Here is an 18,560-nt window from a genome sequence, read left to right on the forward strand (position 1 = left end):
CCTGTGGTAGAACTTTACTACTTCCAAAGAATTCTTTCCGTTTTTTATCTCATTTGAATTTCCCAGACATTACCTTATAAGCTGGGCAAGGCAGAGGCTATAATCTGCATTTTGCAAATGGGGAAACTGAGAGAGTCTAAGTAACTTATCCAAGGTCTCAGAGTAAATAAGAGGTGAGATACAGATCAGTGCTGAATGGGAAGAGGAGAGGAAAGGCTTTGGCAGGCCTTCCATAACTCACAGTCCCATCTGTTGGGTTGATGGTTTCATAGGTCTTAGCTCCTTCAGCATCCACAAACTTCCCGTTGATGAAGAGTTGGTGAGGCATTCGAATGGTCAGATTGTTGATGGACTTCTCCACCTGAGAGAGAAAGTGACTCATTAACCCTTGTGCCTCTGAAACCTAATATGAAAGTTGAGCTTCAAGTCTCTCATTTTCCCTCTTAGACAAAGGGGATTGTTGTGGTGGCAGCTGAGCGGAGTGGGGAGAATTGTTCAAAGTTGTGTCATTCTGTTTCCCCTACTACATTCCCCCTACTACTATGCTGTGGGACCAGGGTGACAGTTGGGGGCTGAGGTAATCGCCATCCGCAAAAATCCCTAGAATGCATTATAAACCCACATTGAGTCCCAGCTCCATAACTTTGTGCCAGCCTGAACATTCATTGCACCATATAGAGCATCATTAATCACTTTGGTGTTGTGTAGTGAAGACTTCCCTACAATGCAGAAAATGAAAATTAGGAGGAAAAAGCTTTGTGGGAGAAAAAGAGATTGTCACCTACTCTTAGCTTTCTTGTTTCCCTGTTCAAGGACAGCAACAGACAAGAATTAGTCACGTGCCTGATAGATCTCTATGTATACAGCATGAACTCCCATGATTCCATGATGATCATTATCCAATCAAAAGGAAATGCATCAATAAGAGATTTCTCAAATTTTCACATGGCACAAAACTAGGAGAGGAAGGCAACATGTCTCATGACAGGATCTAAAAGGCTCTTGACAGAATGGAACACTGGACTGAATCTAACATAAAAGAAATGTATTAGGGATAAATGTAAAGTCGTACACTTGGGTTCCAAAAATCAACTTCCTAAGTTCCTAATAAGTTCCTAATCTTCCTACAAGATAGGGGAAGAATGGCTAACGATTCTAAATGGTTCATTTGGAAAAGGTCTGGAGGTCTTAGTGAAATGTGAACTCAACCAAAGTTAACAATATGAGAAAGCAACAAAAAGAAATAGGTTTCAGGTAAGGAAAAATGTTACTAATGATTAGAGCTTTTCAAAAGTGGAATAAGCTGCCTTGGAAAATAGTGGATTTCCCCCTGATGGAAGCCTTTGAGCAAACACTGGATATTTATATGTTATGGAAGGGATTCTTATTCACATGTGGGTTGGACTAGATGGTATCTGTGGTACCTGGCACCTTTGAGCTTCTAGTATTTTCTCAAGAAATTGTCCATTTTTCAAGGAAAGAGGAAAATTTCCATACAGTGTGGTACAGTGTGGGATGGGGGGTAGAGGAGAAGTGGCTGTTTGGATTTAGATGAGTTGTGTTTGAATCCTACTTTATCATTCTCTGCCTGTGTGACCTTGTTCAAGTCACTGGACTCCAGTTTCTTCACTGGTAAAATAAGAGGGTTGGATTAGATGACCTCTAAGGTCATTTAAGGACCTTTAAGCTCAGAAATATACAAACTAAAAAATCCTGAATCAGCGGGAACAGCAGAAGGGGGCAAATAGTCTCATAACACCAGAGGCTAGGAAAATAGCAAAGGGGGATTCTTTCTACTGTGGCGGAGGCGATCCGGAAGGACAGAGGACCCAGGGCAGAGAAAATTTGCACTGAGACCCAGGCAAGCCTCAGCACCGGGAGAGGAGCCCCAGGACGGGTGGGAACACATATTAGCATCTAGGTGTGCCCCAGTCCTCCAGGGGAAAAGGGAAGACAATAAGGAAGCTGGGATCACCATCCCCTGACCTTGCCTTTGCCTCAGGTCAGCTGAGGAGATCTCCTGTGACCAGACCACCCCTCCCACACACCTAACAAGCTAACCCCAGGGTTGATCTGGGAAACAAAAAACAAAAACCTGCTTTTAGCTTCTACACACATCAGCTCAACACAAAGTTCTGTACCTTCTGACTGAAAGAACCAGAAGCCACAACACTCAGCCAACATCATGAATCGGAAAAAGCAGATGAAAAGTGAAAAATCCATAGAATCTTTCTATGGGGATAAGGACCAAAACACAAACACCAAAGAGGTCAGAGCTGAGACTGTACTTCCATCTGAAACTTCAGAAGGGACTATGAATTTCTCGCAAGCACAACTAGATTACCTGGAACAGCTGAAGAAGGAAATAGAAAAAAAACTGGCCAATGATTTTAAAATTATAAAAAAAGAATTCACTGATGAGAACATCACTTTGAAAAGGAAAATTGAACAAATGGAAAAGGAAGTTCAAAAATTAACTGGAGAAAATAATTCCCTAAAAGGAAGAGTTAATCAAATGGAAAAGGAAACCCAAAACCTAATTGGGAAAATTGATCAAATGGAAAAGGAAACACAAAACCTAACTGGGAAAATTGGTCGAATGGAAAAAGAAGTACAAAAATTAAATGGAGAAAATAGCTCCTTAAAGGGAAAAATTGGTCAGATGGAAAAGGAGATGCAAAAGTTAACTGAAGAAAACAATACAATGAAGATTAGAATTGGGCAAGTAGAAACTAATGACTCAATGAGGCAACAAGAATCAGTCAAACAAAATCTAAAGAATGAAAAGATAGAAGAAAATGTAAAATATTTAATTGGAAAAACAACTGACCTGGAAAATAGATCCAGGAGAGAAAATTTAAGAATTATTGGCCTGCCAGAAACCCATGATGAAGAAAAGAGTCTGGACAATATCTTCCAGGAAATCATCAAGGAAAACTGCCCAGAAGTACTAGACTCAGAGGGCAAAATAGTCATCGAAAGAATCCACCGTTCCCCTCCTGAAAGGGATCCCAAACTCAAAACCCCAAGAAATATCGTTGCCAAATTCCAGAGCTATCAAGTGAAGGAGAAAATACTACAAGCATCCAGAAAGAAACAATTCAAATATCAAGGACATACAGTCAGGATCACACAGGACCTTGCAGCTTCTACATTAAAAGATCGAAAGAACTGGAACCCAATATTCCGTAAGGCAAAGGAGTTGGGACTTCAACCAAGGATCAATTACCCAACAAAGTTCAGCATAACATTTCAGGCAAGGAGAAAGTCATTCAACGAAATAAGGGATTTCCAGAGCTTCCTGACCAAAACACCAGAACTCAATAGACAATTTGATCTTCAAACGCAGGTCTCCAGAGAATCATAAAAAGGTAAACAAGGGGGAAAAAACAAAAACAAAAACTTGCTACTCAATTAGGGCAAACTGTTTACCTCCCTATAAGGGAAGATGATACCTGTTAATCTTGAGAACTGTGCAGCTATTATGATAAAAGGGATATATGTAGAGGGAACGGGTATAAAGTAAATGATGTCATGTCAAAAATATGATTTAAGTATGAGAAGGGATTGTAATAGGAGGTGTGAAAAGGAGGAAGCAGAATATGGCAAATTACATCACAGGAAGAAGTACAAAACTATAGTAGAGGGAAGGAGGGGAAGGAGATGAGCATTGTTTGAGAGGTACTCTCATCTGATTTGTTTAAAGGAGGGAACAATAATCTTAAGTGGATAATCCTAACTAGCTCTATAGGTAGTAGGGGGGGAAGGGGGAAGAAAGAGGAGGGTGGCTAAAAGGGAGGGGAGAAGCAATAAGAGTAAAAGGGAGGGGGGCTAAAAGAAGGAGGGGAAGGCTGCAGGAGGAGGGGGAGAAAAGTGAATACTATTGAGGAGGGGAAGGGAGACAGGAGAGCTAAAAGCACAAATGGTGGGAAAGAGGATGGAGGGAAATACACAGATTGTAATCATAACTGTGAATGTGAATGGAATGAACTCTCCCATAAAACGGAGACGGATAGCAGAATGGATTAAAAGCCATAATCCAACAATATGCTGCTTACAAGAAACACATTTGAAACGGGGGAGATACACATAGGATAAAGGTCAAAGGATGGAGCAGAATATATTGTGCTTCAGCTCATGTAAGAAAGGCAGGAGTAGCAATCCTAATCTCAGACAAAGCAAAAGCAGAAATAGATCTAATCAAAAGGGATAAGGATGGAAGCTAAATCCTGCTAAAAGGCACCATAGACAATGAAGCAATATCATTACTAAACATGTATGCTCCAAGTGGTATAGCATCCAAATTCTTAGAGGAGAGGTTGGGGGAGTTGAAGGAAGAAATTGATAGCAAAACTATACTAGTGGGGGACCTCAACCTCCCCCTCTCTGAACTCAATAAATCTAACCTCAAAATAAACAAGAAAGAGGTTAAGGAGGTAAATAAAACTCTGGATAAGGTAGATATGATAGATCTTTGGAGAAAATTAAATGGGAATAGAAAGGAATATACCTTTTTCTCAGCGGTACATGGAACATTTACAAAATTGACCATGTACTAGGACATAAAAATCTCACAATCCAGTGCAGAAAGGTAGAGATAATCAATGCATCCTTTTCAGATCATAATGCATTAAAAATTACATGTAATAAAAGGCCATGGAAAGATAAACCAAAAATCAATTGGAAACTAAATAATCTAATCCTAAAGAAGGGTTGGGTTAAAGAAGAAATCATAGAAACAATCAACAATTTCATTCAAGAGAATGACAATAGTGAGACAACATACCAAATCTTATGGGATACTGCAAAAGCAGTTATTAGGGGAAGTTTTATATCTTTGAATGCTTACATAAATAAAATAGAGAAAGAGGAGATCAGTGACTTGGGCTTGCAGTTGAAAAAGCTAGAAAAAGAACAAATTGAAAATCCCCAAGTAAATACCAAATTAGAAATACTGAAAACCAAAGGAGAGATTAATAAAATTGAAATTAAGAAAACTATTGAATTAATAAATAAAACCAATAGTTGGTTTTATGAAAAAACTAATAAAATTGATAAACCTTTGGTCAATCTGATTAAAAAAAAGAAAGAAGAAAATCAAATTACTAATATTAAAAATGAAAGGGGTGAACTCACCTCCAATGAGGAGGAAATTAAAACAATAATTAGAAACTACTTTGCCCAACTTTATGCCCACAAATTCGATAATCTAAACGAGATGGATGAATATTTTAAAAAATACAAATGGCCCAGATTAACAGAAGAGGAAGTTGAATACTTAAACAACTCCATCTCAGAAAAAGAAATTGAACAAGCCATCAATGAACTCCCTAGGAAAAAATCTCCAGGGCCAGATGGATTCACAAGTGAATTTTATCAAACATTTAAAGAACAGTTAATTCCAATACTATATAGACTATTTTTGAAAATTGGGGAAGAAGGAGTCCTCCCAAATTCTTTCTATGATACAAATATGGTTTTGATACCCAAACCAGGAAGAGACAAAACAGAGAAAGAAAATTATAGACCAATTTCCCTAATGAATATAGATGCAAAAATTTTAAATAAGATTTTAGCCAAACGAATATAGCATCTTATCACGAGATTAATACATTATGATCAGGTAGGATTCATACCAGGATTACAGGGCTGGTTCAATATTAGGAAAACTATTAGCATTATCGATCACATCAACAACAAAGCTAACAAAAACCACATGATTGTCTCAATAGAGGCAGAAAAAGCTTTTGACAAAATACAACACCCATTCCTCCTAAAAACACTGGAAAATGTAGGAATAAAGGGAACTTTCCATAAAATAATAAGCAGTATCTATCTAAAACCTTCAGCAAGCATTATATGCAATGGGGATAAGCTAGATGCTTTCCCAATAAGATCAGGGGTGAAACAAGGATGTCCATTATCACCACTATTATTCAATATGGTACTAGAAATGTTAGCTGTAGCAATTAGACAAGATAAAGATATTCAAGGAATAAGAATAGCCAGAGAAGAAACTAAGTTATTACTCTTTGCAGATGATATGATGATTTACCTAGAGAATCCCAGAGATTCAAGTAAAAAATTACTTGAAATAATAAACAACTTTGGCAAAGTTGCAGGTTACAAAATAAACCCACACAAATCTTCTGCATTCCTATATATTAGCAACAAAGTCCAACAGCAAGAGATAGAAAGAGAAATCCCATTTAAAGCTAGGGTAGACAGTATAAAATACTTAGGAGTTTACCTGCCAAAACAAACCCAGGGATTATATGAACACAATTACAAGACACTTTTTGCACAAATAAAGTCAGATTTAAGTAAGTGGAAAAACATTAGTTGCTCATGGATAGGCCGTGCTAATATAATAAAAATGACAATTCTACCTAAATTAATATACTTATTTAGTGCCATACCAATTAAGCTATCAGACAATTATTTTCTAGAGCTGGATAAAATAATATCAAAATTCATTTGGAAAAACAAAAGGTCCAGAATATCAAAGGGACTAATGAAAAGAAATCCTTGGGAAGGTGGCCTAGCACTACCAGACCTCAAACTGTACTATAAAGCAGCAATTATCAAAACCACTTGGTATTGGCTAAGAAACAGAGAGGTAGACAAGGGGAATAGACTTGGCACTCAAGATGCAGTAGGCAAGGAATATAGCAACCTTCTGTTTGATAAACCCAAGGACCCCAGCTTCTGGGATAAGAACTCATTGTTTGACAAAAATTGCTGGGAAAACTGGATAACAGTGTGGCAGAAATTAGGCATAGACCCATACCTGACACCGTACACAAGAATAAAGTCCAAATGGGTACATGATTTAGGTATAAAGATTGATACCATGAATAAACTGGAGAAGCAAGGAATAGTGTATTTATCAGATCTATGGAGAAGGGAAGAATTTTTTACTAAAGGAGAGATAGAAAGCATTATGAAATGCAAAATGGATAACTTTGATTACATTAAACTGAGAAGTTTTTGCACAACCAAACCCAATGCAACCAAAATCCGGAGGGATGTAGTTAATTGGGAAAGAATTTTTACAGCTAAGCTCGGGGATAAAGGCCTCATTTCTAGAATATATAGAGAACTGAGTCAAATGTATAATCATACAAGTCATTCCCCAATTGATAAATGGTCAAAGGATATGAACAGGCAATTTTCAGAGGAAGAAATTAAAGATATCTATAATCATATGAAAAAATGCTCTAAATCACTATTGATTAGAGAGATGCAAATCAAAACAACTCTGAGGTACCACATCATACCTATAAGATTGGCAAACATGACAGAACAAGAAAATGATAAATGCTGGAGAGGATGTGGGAGAGTTGGAACACTAATTCATTGTTGGTGGAGCTGCGAGCGCATCCAACCATTCTGGAGAGCAATTTGGAACTATGCCCAAAGAGCTACAAAAATGTGCATACCCTTTGACCCAGCAATATCGCTACTAGGACTATATCCCCAAGAGATCATAAAAATGGGAAAGGGTCCCACATGTACAAAAATATTTATAGCAGTACTCTATGTAGTTGCCAAAAACTGGAAGTCAAGGGGATGTCCATCAATTGGGGAATGGCTGAATAAATTATGGTATATGAATGTAATGGAGTACTATTGTGACATAAGAAATGATGAACAAGAAGACTTCAGAGAGGCCTGGAAGGACTTATATGACCTGATGCTGAGTGAAAGGAGCAGAACCAGGAGAACTTTGTGCACAGCAACGACCACAGTGTGCGAGAGTTTTTTCTGGTAGACTTGGAATTTTGTAATAATGCAAGAACTTCTTAAAAAAAAAAAATCCCAGTGGTGGTTCTCAAGGCAAAATGCCTTCCACACTCAGAGAAAGAAATATGGAAGTCATTCGCAAAATGTAGCAGATCATGTTTGTGTATGTGTATGTGTTTGTGTATCATGTTTTGATTTGTTATATGATTTCTTTCATTTATTTTAGTCTGACTACATAGCATGACTATAATGAAAATATACTCAATAGGAAAGTATATGTAGAACCTATACAGAATTGTATGCAGTCGTGGGGAGGGAGGGGGGTAGTGGGGGGTAAGTGTGGGAGGGATAAAATCTCAATTGTATGGCAGTGATTGTTAAACATTAAAAAATAAAAAAAAATAAAAAAAAGAAAGAATTATACAAACTAGAATGTAGCCTCTAGATGTGCTATTGACTGGTAGTTGGATGGCAGGGCTGTAAGGTTTTAGCATTTGAGGTTGCTGTTAGCAACCCACACATTTACTGCCTGCTTATAATACAAACTTTTAGACAGAATATCTTGAAACTAATTTTTAAATGAGTTTATGTCAGAGACAAAATAACAAATTTTAAAATAATATATAAATAGAAAAAACAGAGTTTTCAAATTAAGTTTTCAAGTTACTCAGCAGAAAAAAAATGTGAATAAAACAGGGCAATATTTTTCCCATCTTCTATGGTAAACTTTTTTTGCATAGTACCCTGGTTCAAAATTCTTCCATTTCTCAGACCTTGGACCACTGGAGTAACACAGTATCACAATTTTTCTTCCTGTATCATTCAATTAAGTACAGGTAGAACATATAAGATATAACTAGGTGGTACAGTGAATACAGTACCAGACCTAGAATCAGAAAGACCTGAGTTCAAATCTGGCCTCAAACAGTTACTACCTATGTGACCCCGGGCAACTCACTTAACTCTGCTGGCCTCAGTTTCCTCATATATAAAGTGAGCTGGAGAAGGAAATGACAAACCACTCCAGTATCTTTGCCAAGAAAACCCCAAATGGGATCATGAAGAGTCTGAGATGACTGAACAAAATATGTAAGGTTCCCCTGAACATATTCCTACTTTGATGTTTCCACAGTATCCCTAGTGGATATAGAGAATAAGACCATGGAAGAAAAGAATCTCAAAGGCAGTTTTTAGAATTCTCCAGAAATGCTGATCCCAGCTGCCATTTTGGATTCTAAAGAAAGTGAGGGTCACCACACAGAGTTTGTTTAGAAGGTACCCAGTACTTTTTGGAGGGAGATGTGATTCATGACCTACATAGTCTATGACTTGTTCTTCTTCTCCGTCTTCCCCTCTCAGTTTCCTAATCAACATCTGGATGAAGTCCCCAAAAGTAGTTGCCATGTACACATCTTCATTCTCTAATTCGAGACCATTACACTGCAACTTCACTTCTTCTACGAGCCTAGAAGAAAGAAGTTTAAGAACACATGACACAGGTTCTGCATATCCCTGCATCTGTAGAGACTAAGACTAAATGCTAAAGACCAGCAAGATGGCAATGAGCACCAACCCCCATCATTGTGCCCCAGCGTTGACACCATCACCTGCCAGCATGTTGGACTGAGGTCCCACAGTGGGTTTGGGGCTATACTATGCTCAAATAATAAAGACTAAGATAATAACTAATTGATAATAATAACCTGCTTAAAAGTTTGCAAAAAGCTTTAATATATTTCATTTCTCATCTATCTCTTCAGTCTTTAAGGACTTTATATTTAGGACAAGGAGGCACAGATAAATACAACTATTAATCATCACATGGATAATGCAGGTTTACAACAAAAACATGTTACTCACTGCAATGAGCTTTTTGGGTGAAAGGAGACCTGGGTTAATCAAGGAAAGCTTTCTGAAGGTGGATTTGGACTAGGATTTAAGAGGAATAAGGGGGCTATACTTGAAGAGGGATCCTGGTAAACCACAAGTAAGTGATCAAGATGGTGCCAGGAAGCTGTGTCATGTGAGGGACAGTTGAGGACTGCTTAGCCTGTAGAAAAGAAGACAAGATTTTGATCTTTGGATATCGGAAGGAAGGTTGGGGAGAGGAGTCATTTTGTATAATTTCAACATCCCTTTAAGCTCAAAAAATATATGATACTAGATGAAGAATGTAGCCTCTGGCAGTGCTAATGATTGGCAGTTGGATGTCAGAGCTTAGAAGAGAACTAGGACCAATTTGGGGAGGGAGGGAGTTCTCACAGGGGGTGGAGTTCAGTTTGAAGGAAGAAGAACTCTTTAGAAAGATGAACGCTATCCCACAACAGAACGGGCTACCTGAGGGGTGACTAAATGGTTCAGTGTTTAGAATATGAGATCTGGGTTAGGAAAACCTGAGTTTGAATCTGCCTTCAGATACTTCATAGCTGTGTGACCCTGGACGAGTCATTTAACCTCTGTCTGCCTCAGTTTCCTCATTTGTAAAATTAGGCTAATAATAGCATCTCCCTCACAGGGTTGCTGTGAAGAACAAATGAGATAATATTCATTAAAGGCTCTGTAAACCTTAAGGTGTTGTACAAATGCTAGCTATTGGTATCATCACTGTCATTACTACTGTGATTTTATTATTTTCTCTCTCTTATTGGGAGTGTTCAGGTGGAGGCTAGATGATCACCTGTCAGGGAAGATATCAAACAGAGGTTCTTAATACTTTCTAGGTCATGCCCACCCCTTTAGCAACCTGTGAAGTGGACACAATTATTATCCTCATTTTACAGATGAGAAAACTGAGGCAGACAGAAGTCAAAGGACTTGTCCAGGTAACATAGCTAGTGTGTATCTGAAGTCAGATTCAAATTCAGGTCCTCCTGACTCCAAGTCTCCTATTCTAAACACTGTCACCACTTAGCCAACCTTTTTTTTCTCAGAATGTTTTTCAATGCATAAAATACACAGAATCACAAAGGGAACCAATTATACTGCAATGGTTTTCAAAACATAGGCTCACTGACTCCAGGCTAAGAACACTGGATATAGAGATGGTTCTTGAATGGAGTGGGGTGGGGGAAACATTCTTTAAAATCCCTTCAAACTCTGAGATTCCATGTACTATTGATTTTATGGAAGGAGGCAGAAAGCTAGCAACTCCAACTCCTTCATTTAACTTACTCCAAATCCAATCTTCTACACCTTCCTGCCTCTTAAGGGGAATGCTTTGCTAGGTTAGATCAAAGTAAACCAGAGCCAGGGAGCCATGTTGGCCAGTGAGATTGAGACAAGGCAATCAAGAGTGAAAGTCACTCTACAATAATCTGCCTAGGAGTTCCAAGGGAGGCTACCAGGAGACATTTTCAACAGCTGAGTTCATTGGACTAGGAATTCAAGATGACCTGGGGCTGGAGATGGAATGGGAAATGAGGCACTCTATGGGAAGGACCTCCTCAAGGTCCTGGTGGGTGTTCACTGTAGCCCGGGGAAGGATTTATGGCTAGAGGGGGAGGTCACTGAGAGAGGTTATGCTTGGTAAGTTTATTGGTATTTTTACAACTCATAGAATAATACCATAACCTGTTGTCAGAGGGAGAAGGAAGGGAAAAAATTGCTTTGAATCTCCATTTTAATTTGTTTTCATCTGGACCTGTGATTTCATCAATATAAGAACCTCCCTGTGAAGAAGCTCCCTTCAGTGAGGTGGTCTTGTAATTTGTGGTACTGGAGAGTTGCCTGGGACCCTGAGAAATCAAGACACTTGCCCACGCTAACCACACAGCCATGCTGGTGGAGGTCATAAAATCCATGTGTAATAATTTGTCCCAGAGTACTCAGCGAGCTGTCGAGAGGCCTCTCAAGGCTGAGTTAGGTGGTCCTATCTACTTTACCATCCTACCTTTCTTCTGCTTCAGATTTAAAAAAAAATTATCTTCACAGAATGTGAGCATACCACAGTCTGAGGAAGCCACAGAGATGAGTTAGCTTTTATGTAGTGTTTTAAGGTGCTTTTTAAAAAAGCATTTTGCATACCTTATCTAACTTGAGGCTCATAAAAAACCTGAGGGGGTACGTACTACCGCTGTTATTATACCTGCTCAATGGATGAAGAAACTGAAGCTTAAGTGACTTGCCCTGGCCATACAGCTTGTAAATGACTGACATGGTATTTGATCCTAGATCTTTCTAACTCCAACGGTACGACTTTTGCCTGCAGATGAGGAAAAAAGACTTGAACAGCCAAAAGGAATTACTCAGCGTCACACTGGCGGGTGGCAGAAAGGTGAAGACTAGAGCTTGGCACTCATTGTCCTCTACAAAATAAGGAGAGTGGACAAAATGAACTCTAAGGTCCTTCCAGATTTCCTATCTTCTAAGTGACTTAATAATCTGCTTTTTAAATGTGACTTTTCTTGGTAAAGACTTTTTTTAATGACTTGATTATAGCATGTATCAGAGAGACATGATTTGTTACTAAATATCAATTGTAGTGACAGTATCATTGAGTTAATAGTTTCTTTGCTGTGTGTATCCACTTTCTTTTCTTTTCTTTTCTTTTTTAAATTAGCCCTAAGGAAGAGTGAGACAGTGGAAAAATACTGGGTTTGGAATTAGAGGCCCTGGGTTCAAATTCCAAATCTGTCATTTCCTTATCTGTATGACCTTGGGCAAGTTGCTAGCACTTTCCGAGTCTCCATTCCTTCATCTGTAAATTGAGGAAACTAGGTGACTTCTAAGGTTGCTTTAAATGTTTGGCATGTTTACTTAACAATAAACCAAGCCAGACTTTTTAAGACATGAGGTCTTTGGTGGAACATAATCTTCAAAAAACCTGTTAGGACACGTAGCATGAGAACATGTCATGGAGAACAGGCCAGGGGGTTATCTCCTTTTGGATACCATGGTAAAAACATTCGTGACCATAAGCATTTTTCCATGGAAAAATGTGATTATGTCAGGTGAGGGAAAGGTTTATTAAGAGAAATGAGCACTTGACCCTAGAAACTCTTAGAAAAAACAAAGAGTGATAGTGTAATGTAACAGAAAGATCTTTGGTCTGACAGGGGGCCACTCTTCTATTAACTTGCTATATGACCTTGGCAGTGGATAGAGCACCAGGGCAAGAGTCAGGAGAACCTGGGTTCAAATCTCACCTCAGACACTTGACACTCACTAGCTGTGTGACCTTGGGCAAGTCACTTAACCCCAACTGCCTCATTCTGGGTCATCTCCAGTCATCCTGATGAATATCTGATCACTGGAATCAGATGGCTCTGGAGGAGAAGTGAGGTTGGTGACCTGCACAGCCCTCCCTTACTCAAAACAAAGTCAAGTGCAAGCCATGTCATTATTTCTCTGATGGCATGGTCTTCTTCAGCAGTGAAGGATGAACGTACATATGACCTTGGACCAGTACTATCCATTCTCTTGGGAATCATGTATAAAAATGAAAGTGTTAGATTCCATGATCACTAGGGTCCCTTCCTGCTCAAAATCAGAAATTCTGTGTTCTCAGATGCTGTTTTGGTCTAACTTTCTGTGGTTCTATAAAATGGTGGGACTTGGCAAGGCTTTGGAGATCCACAAAGAATTGATCTATTGAAGTACAATAGGAAAAGTACTGAATATGGAATCAGGGGTCCTGAGTTCAAATCCTGGTTCTGTGTGTGATACCAGTGAGACTTTGGGTAAGTTGCTTTTCCCTTTTTGACCTCAGTTTTTCCCTCTGAAAAGTGATAGGATTGGACTAGATGTCCTTCAATGTCATGTCTAGTGCTAAATCTATGCTTCTATGATCCCAGCACCCTCTGGCTCCAAATTTACATGGGGAGATACCCTCTAACTGGACTCCCTGTTCTGAACAGATGGAGGGCTGAGAAGTCTCTGGATCCCATAACAGAAGAAGGATTGGTTAAGAAGTGAGACATTAATCCATTCTCTCATCCTAAAGGACTCCAAAGTAAACTTCCCAAAGCCTTGGCCCATTTTCTCACCTTACAACATCCACAGATGCTGCACCTGATTTGAAGAAATCAGTGGAGCTTTCGACCTCGGCAACATTGGGCAAAATCCTCTGCCAAGCATCCTGAAAGGCAAGGTCAGACAAGAATGCATCTAGCTGGGTGTCCAGCTGCTCATGCATCAGTACATATGTGGGCTTTGGTGCACTGGGAGAAGCAAAGCGATTGGATGGACTGGAACTGAGAGATGGAGTTGGAAAAGGGGAAGAAAAGAAGAAAAACCTGCTCACATGACCGCCTTCCCTTCAATTAGTCTTTGGCACAAAGACCTGCCTTGCTGGCCCTGCTAGTCTTTGTCTATTGTCATCTGCCTCCTGGTTCTCCAATCTTATTACCCTTTCTGCCTCAACTGCTTCCTTTGCTACAGTTGGGTCAGGCTCTTCACTGTTCTTAGCCACCCTGAGGACATGAAAGGGAAATTCTTCCTTCTGTGCCTTTATCAGCTTCCTGGGCTCTTGGTTCATGCCCTCATCACTGTTCCAGGCACTCTTCCTATCTAAGCTGCAGTTCCTCTGCAGGGTTTGGAGTTAAGACTGCTTGAGGCCATAATGATAAGCCCCAGAAATAGCCTGGGCACCCATCCCAAGGGACAATAATAGAAAATAATAGAAAAAAGGGCAGGGTTGAAGGATATAATGAAAGACATTTCTTCTTGTTGAATCATTTCAGTCATGTTGAACTCTTTGTGTCTCCATTTGGGGTTTTCTTGGCAGAGACTGGAGTGGTTTGCCATTGAAGGTCTCCAGCTCATTTTACAGATGAGCAAACTGAAGCAAACAGGGCTAAGTGACTTGCCCAGGGTCACATAGCTATGAAGTGTCTGAGGCCAGATTTGAACTCAGGAAGATGAGTCCTCCGGATTTCAGGCTTGCTACTCTTTGCACTGTGCCACTTCTCTTTTGTTACTCCCACTGCAATCACCCTTCTTCTCTGTTCTGGGCTACTACAATAGTTTAACTGGTCTTCCTGCCTCCAATCTGGACCTCCAATTCTGTGCCCCCACCCCCACATAATCTTCCAAGTGTATCACTGCAATCATGCTATTATTCTACTTAAAATGTTTAATAATTTCTCATTGTCCACTTCATACAGACTGGTCTGGCTCCAGTCCACTTGCTCAGCCTTATCTTTTATTCTTTCTCCATCTTCTTTTTTTTTATTCAAATGAAACATCTTCCTCTCCCATTGTCATCTTGCCCTCTTGCTCTATGCCCCTTCTCATGCTGTCTCCCGTGTTTGGAACAGACTATTCCCTTATTTCCCACCCCACATCTGTTGGAGTCCTTTCCTTTCTTCAAGACCCACCTCGGACACTACTTCCTTTATGGAGCCTTCCTTGATCAGCCCCATCACTACCCTTAGCTGGAAGTGACTTTATATTTCCCAGACCATTTTACTTGGACCTTTGAGCTATCTCATCCTCCTTTCTATCATAATCTTACTTATTTGTTATCCACCACAATGTCAGCTTTCCACGATTTCTCATTTTCTTCTCCTAATCTATGAGGTGCTATTAGACTGTGAGTTTCCTGAGGGCAGTCACTGAGGCCAGGCTATTTTTAACCATGGTATTCCCAACAGCTAACATAGTGCTTTGCACATAGTAGATTCTTTGTAACTATTTATTGAATTTTGTTGAAATAGGGCCCTATTGTCTGGGAGTAACAAGACAGAGAGAAAGAGGTGCAAATTCTCCTCACCCGAATGGCCTCTGCAGTGACCAGCTCCTCTTCAGTCAGCTCCAGGGTGGTACTGTCTGCTGATTTGAAGAAGTGAGATGCTGGGATCATTTTGCCATCTTCTAGCTGTATGTTTTTCACCACCAGCTGCAAAGGGCACAATTCTGGCATTTACTCCTCTTCTATCTTAATTTGAATCACCTGGTCCTTAATTATTATTCCTCATCTGATATAAATATCTCCTGGTCTATACACCAAGAATGCCCTCCTCTCCTCCTCATCTCACATCACTTAGTCATCTTTTCACACTGTCTCCTACTTTACTCTAGTTAACCAATCAATACACATTTGTTAAGCATCTACCTATGTGCCAGGGGCTGATGAAGAGGTCATCTTTCTTATCTACTCCAACCCCTCTATATGCATCCTTGATCCCCTCTCCTCTTCTCCAGTAAATTGCCCCCATTATCATCTGCACCATCTTTCTTTACTTCAATCTATTCACTGACACCTTTCCTGCTATCTATAAACATGCCCATGTCTCCCCTCATGCTTAAAACATCTTCACTTGATTTTACTGTTCCTTCTAGCTATCATTCTCTCTGTCTCTGTCTCTGTCTCTCTGTCTCTGTCTCTCTATCTCTGTCTCTGTCTCTCTGTCTCTCTCTGTCTCTGTCTCTGTCTCTGTCTCTGTCTCTGTCTCTCTCTCTCTCTCTCTCTCTCTCTCTGCATGCTACATAAATGGAAAGATTTCTGATTAGCTAAGAATGCTCAGTGTAATACTGAGGAACTTCTCTAAGGGACTTAACCTTAGTTGACTGTAGAAACTTTGAGAGAGAGCCTCCAAGGAGGCAGCTGAGAGAGAGAGAGATGAGATGTCAGTGGTATACTGGAGACCTCAGAGCCATGGACATGTATGAGAGACTAGTCTCATTCTATCTATATCTACCTTGTGAGTTCAATTATTATCTCTGTTTATGATTTCCATGTCTATAAAATACAATACAAATCTCTCTTCTGAGATACTACAATAGTCTTTGGGGCATCTTAAGCTCAAAGTAGCCCAAAGAGAACTCCTAACTTAACTCTCACCCCAACCCTTCCCTTCTTCTCAAATTCCCTATTACCATGAAGGGCATTACCATCCTCTGAGCTGTTCATGCTTGGAATCCTCCTTGACTATTCTCCTTTGCCCCACATATCCAATCAGTTCCCAGTCTTGTTATTTCTAACTTCTTTTCATCTCTGATTTATGTCGTCTTATTTTCATTCACACCTCTATCACCCTAGTTCAAGCCTTCATCATTCTTGCCTAGCTTATTTCAAAAGCCATCTCACTGGTGTCCTTTAGTTAGTAGGTGGTGGGTCTGGCATTTAAACATAGGCCTTCTGTCTCTAGTATCCCTTTCCACTATCCTGATTTTCCTTTCCTTCCCCTTGATTCTCACTCTATGTAGTAAGAGACTAGACACATTACAGGTACCCAGGAGAGACCTGTGGGAGCCCTTAAACAAATTCTTCAGCATATATCTATGGGAAGTAAATCCTAGAACAAAGGCAGAAAACCACTGAGTAATGCTACCCACCATTTTGCCATCATTTCCAAAGAGGACAAGTCCCATTTTGGCGACAATGCCTGGCCGACTTGCTCCTGGGATGTCCAGCATGTCTCCCTCTGGCACAAGACCATTGTCATTAAGAGTTGATCCAAAAAATGTCAGCTTCTAGGGGAGAGAATGAATCAAGGCATGAAGAGTGAGATCTGTCATTTGAAGTTCTGGAACAGATTCAGAAATAGCTGCCACAGGCTCATGCAAAATGTCAGCCAGATGTGGCCCTGTGAGGTGGGAAGAGCCCTGACCTGGACGTTTAAGTCCCAGCTCTGCCACTGATTCACTGTGCAAGGGATTCAGTTTCCTCATAGTAAAAATGAGATGATTTAAAAAATGATAATAGGAGGGTAGGTATTCTATATTTCACAGTGAATACCGTTGTTAAAAAATATGGGAGTTTGTCTAAACACCATGTAATTACATTGACCAGGCTTGGCCCTGATAAAGAGTTGAGAAAATGTACCTCACTCCCTTCTTAGCAAAGGCCAGACCTAGCCCTGAGTCTCTGAAGAGGCATTGCCTCAGACAAACTGAGACCTAGGAAAAACCTTAATTAATAGAAAAATCAAGGTCATTCGCTGCATCCTGGGCCATCGCCACCTATCTGGACTTTTGTCTTGCCACCTGACTCCAATGACTCTGGAGGAGAGAGTGAGGCTGACAACTTTGTGCAACTCTGCCTCACTTAAATCCAATTTCCATGCAAGTCAAAACATCATCCTTGCAATGTCATTGGATCTCTTTGAGAACAAAGGATGAACATTAACAATAGCAATAGCAAAAAAAAGCCAGAGAATGTTGTATGTGCATGTACGTGTATGTACACACATGTGGACTGACAGCATGGCATAATAAACAGAGAGATGGCCTCCAAACCAACAAGGCCAGAGTCAAGAGTCTCATCTAATTCATATCGACTGTGTCACCTGGGCAAATCGCTTAAGTTCTCAGGTAGCTCCCAAAGACTGTACCTTGCAGTGAAGGTGTCAACCTGCATTAGGAGAGGAAGTTTCCTCTTCTGGGAATTTCCTACGGCAATGAAATCCCAGATCTAAGCCTCTATCGCTTTGGGTGTGGAATATTGTGGAATCTGTCAGTTACAGATAAAGTTTTGGTTGGTCTTGCTGAATTGCCTTTTTCCCTTTTTAAAGCTTTTGTATTACAGGATTCTAATGGAGGGTGGGAGAGATGGTAGGAGAGAAGGGTATTTTCAGAAATAAAGGTAACATAAAAATAAAAGAAATAAATAAAAATGAGAGTTTTAATTTAAAAAAAAATTTTGAGCCAAGAATCAGTTTGGCTTTATGGAAAGCACTGCATGATTTTCCGACTTGAAAAACCTTAAAACACCATTTAAATGCAGCAAGATTCAGTGGAAAAAATGTTGGATTTGGAGTCAAAAGGCCTTGCAATGCCTGGTGCATAGAAGGCACTTAATAAATGTTTATTGGCTGAAAAAAAATGATAATAACTCTTATGTGTATAGTGTTTTACAGCTTACAAAGCTCATG

The 18,560-nt window shown here is 39.8% G+C and overlaps 1 protein-coding gene across 1 annotated transcript in view; it reads right to left on the minus strand.

The window, feature by feature from the left end:
* Positions 1-18,560, minus strand: part of ALDH1L1 (aldehyde dehydrogenase 1 family member L1) — a 76,514-nt gene that overhangs the window by 36,779 nt on the left and 21,175 nt on the right. The window contains exons 7-11 of the mRNA XM_072598354.1: positions 17,023-17,160; positions 15,458-15,583; positions 13,731-13,822; positions 9,064-9,211; positions 242-361 (exon numbers count right to left, since the gene is read on the minus strand). Of these exons, the coding sequence (XP_072454455.1) occupies positions 242-361; positions 9,064-9,211; positions 13,731-13,822; positions 15,458-15,583; positions 17,023-17,160 (624 nt within the window). The remainder of the gene's footprint in view (positions 1-241; positions 362-9,063; positions 9,212-13,730; positions 13,823-15,457; positions 15,584-17,022; positions 17,161-18,560) is intronic.

The sequence above is a fragment of the Notamacropus eugenii genome, chromosome 3, assembly GCF_028372415.1.
Source record: "Notamacropus eugenii isolate mMacEug1 chromosome 3, mMacEug1.pri_v2, whole genome shotgun sequence".
NCBI lineage: Eukaryota > Metazoa > Chordata > Mammalia > Diprotodontia > Macropodidae > Notamacropus > Notamacropus eugenii.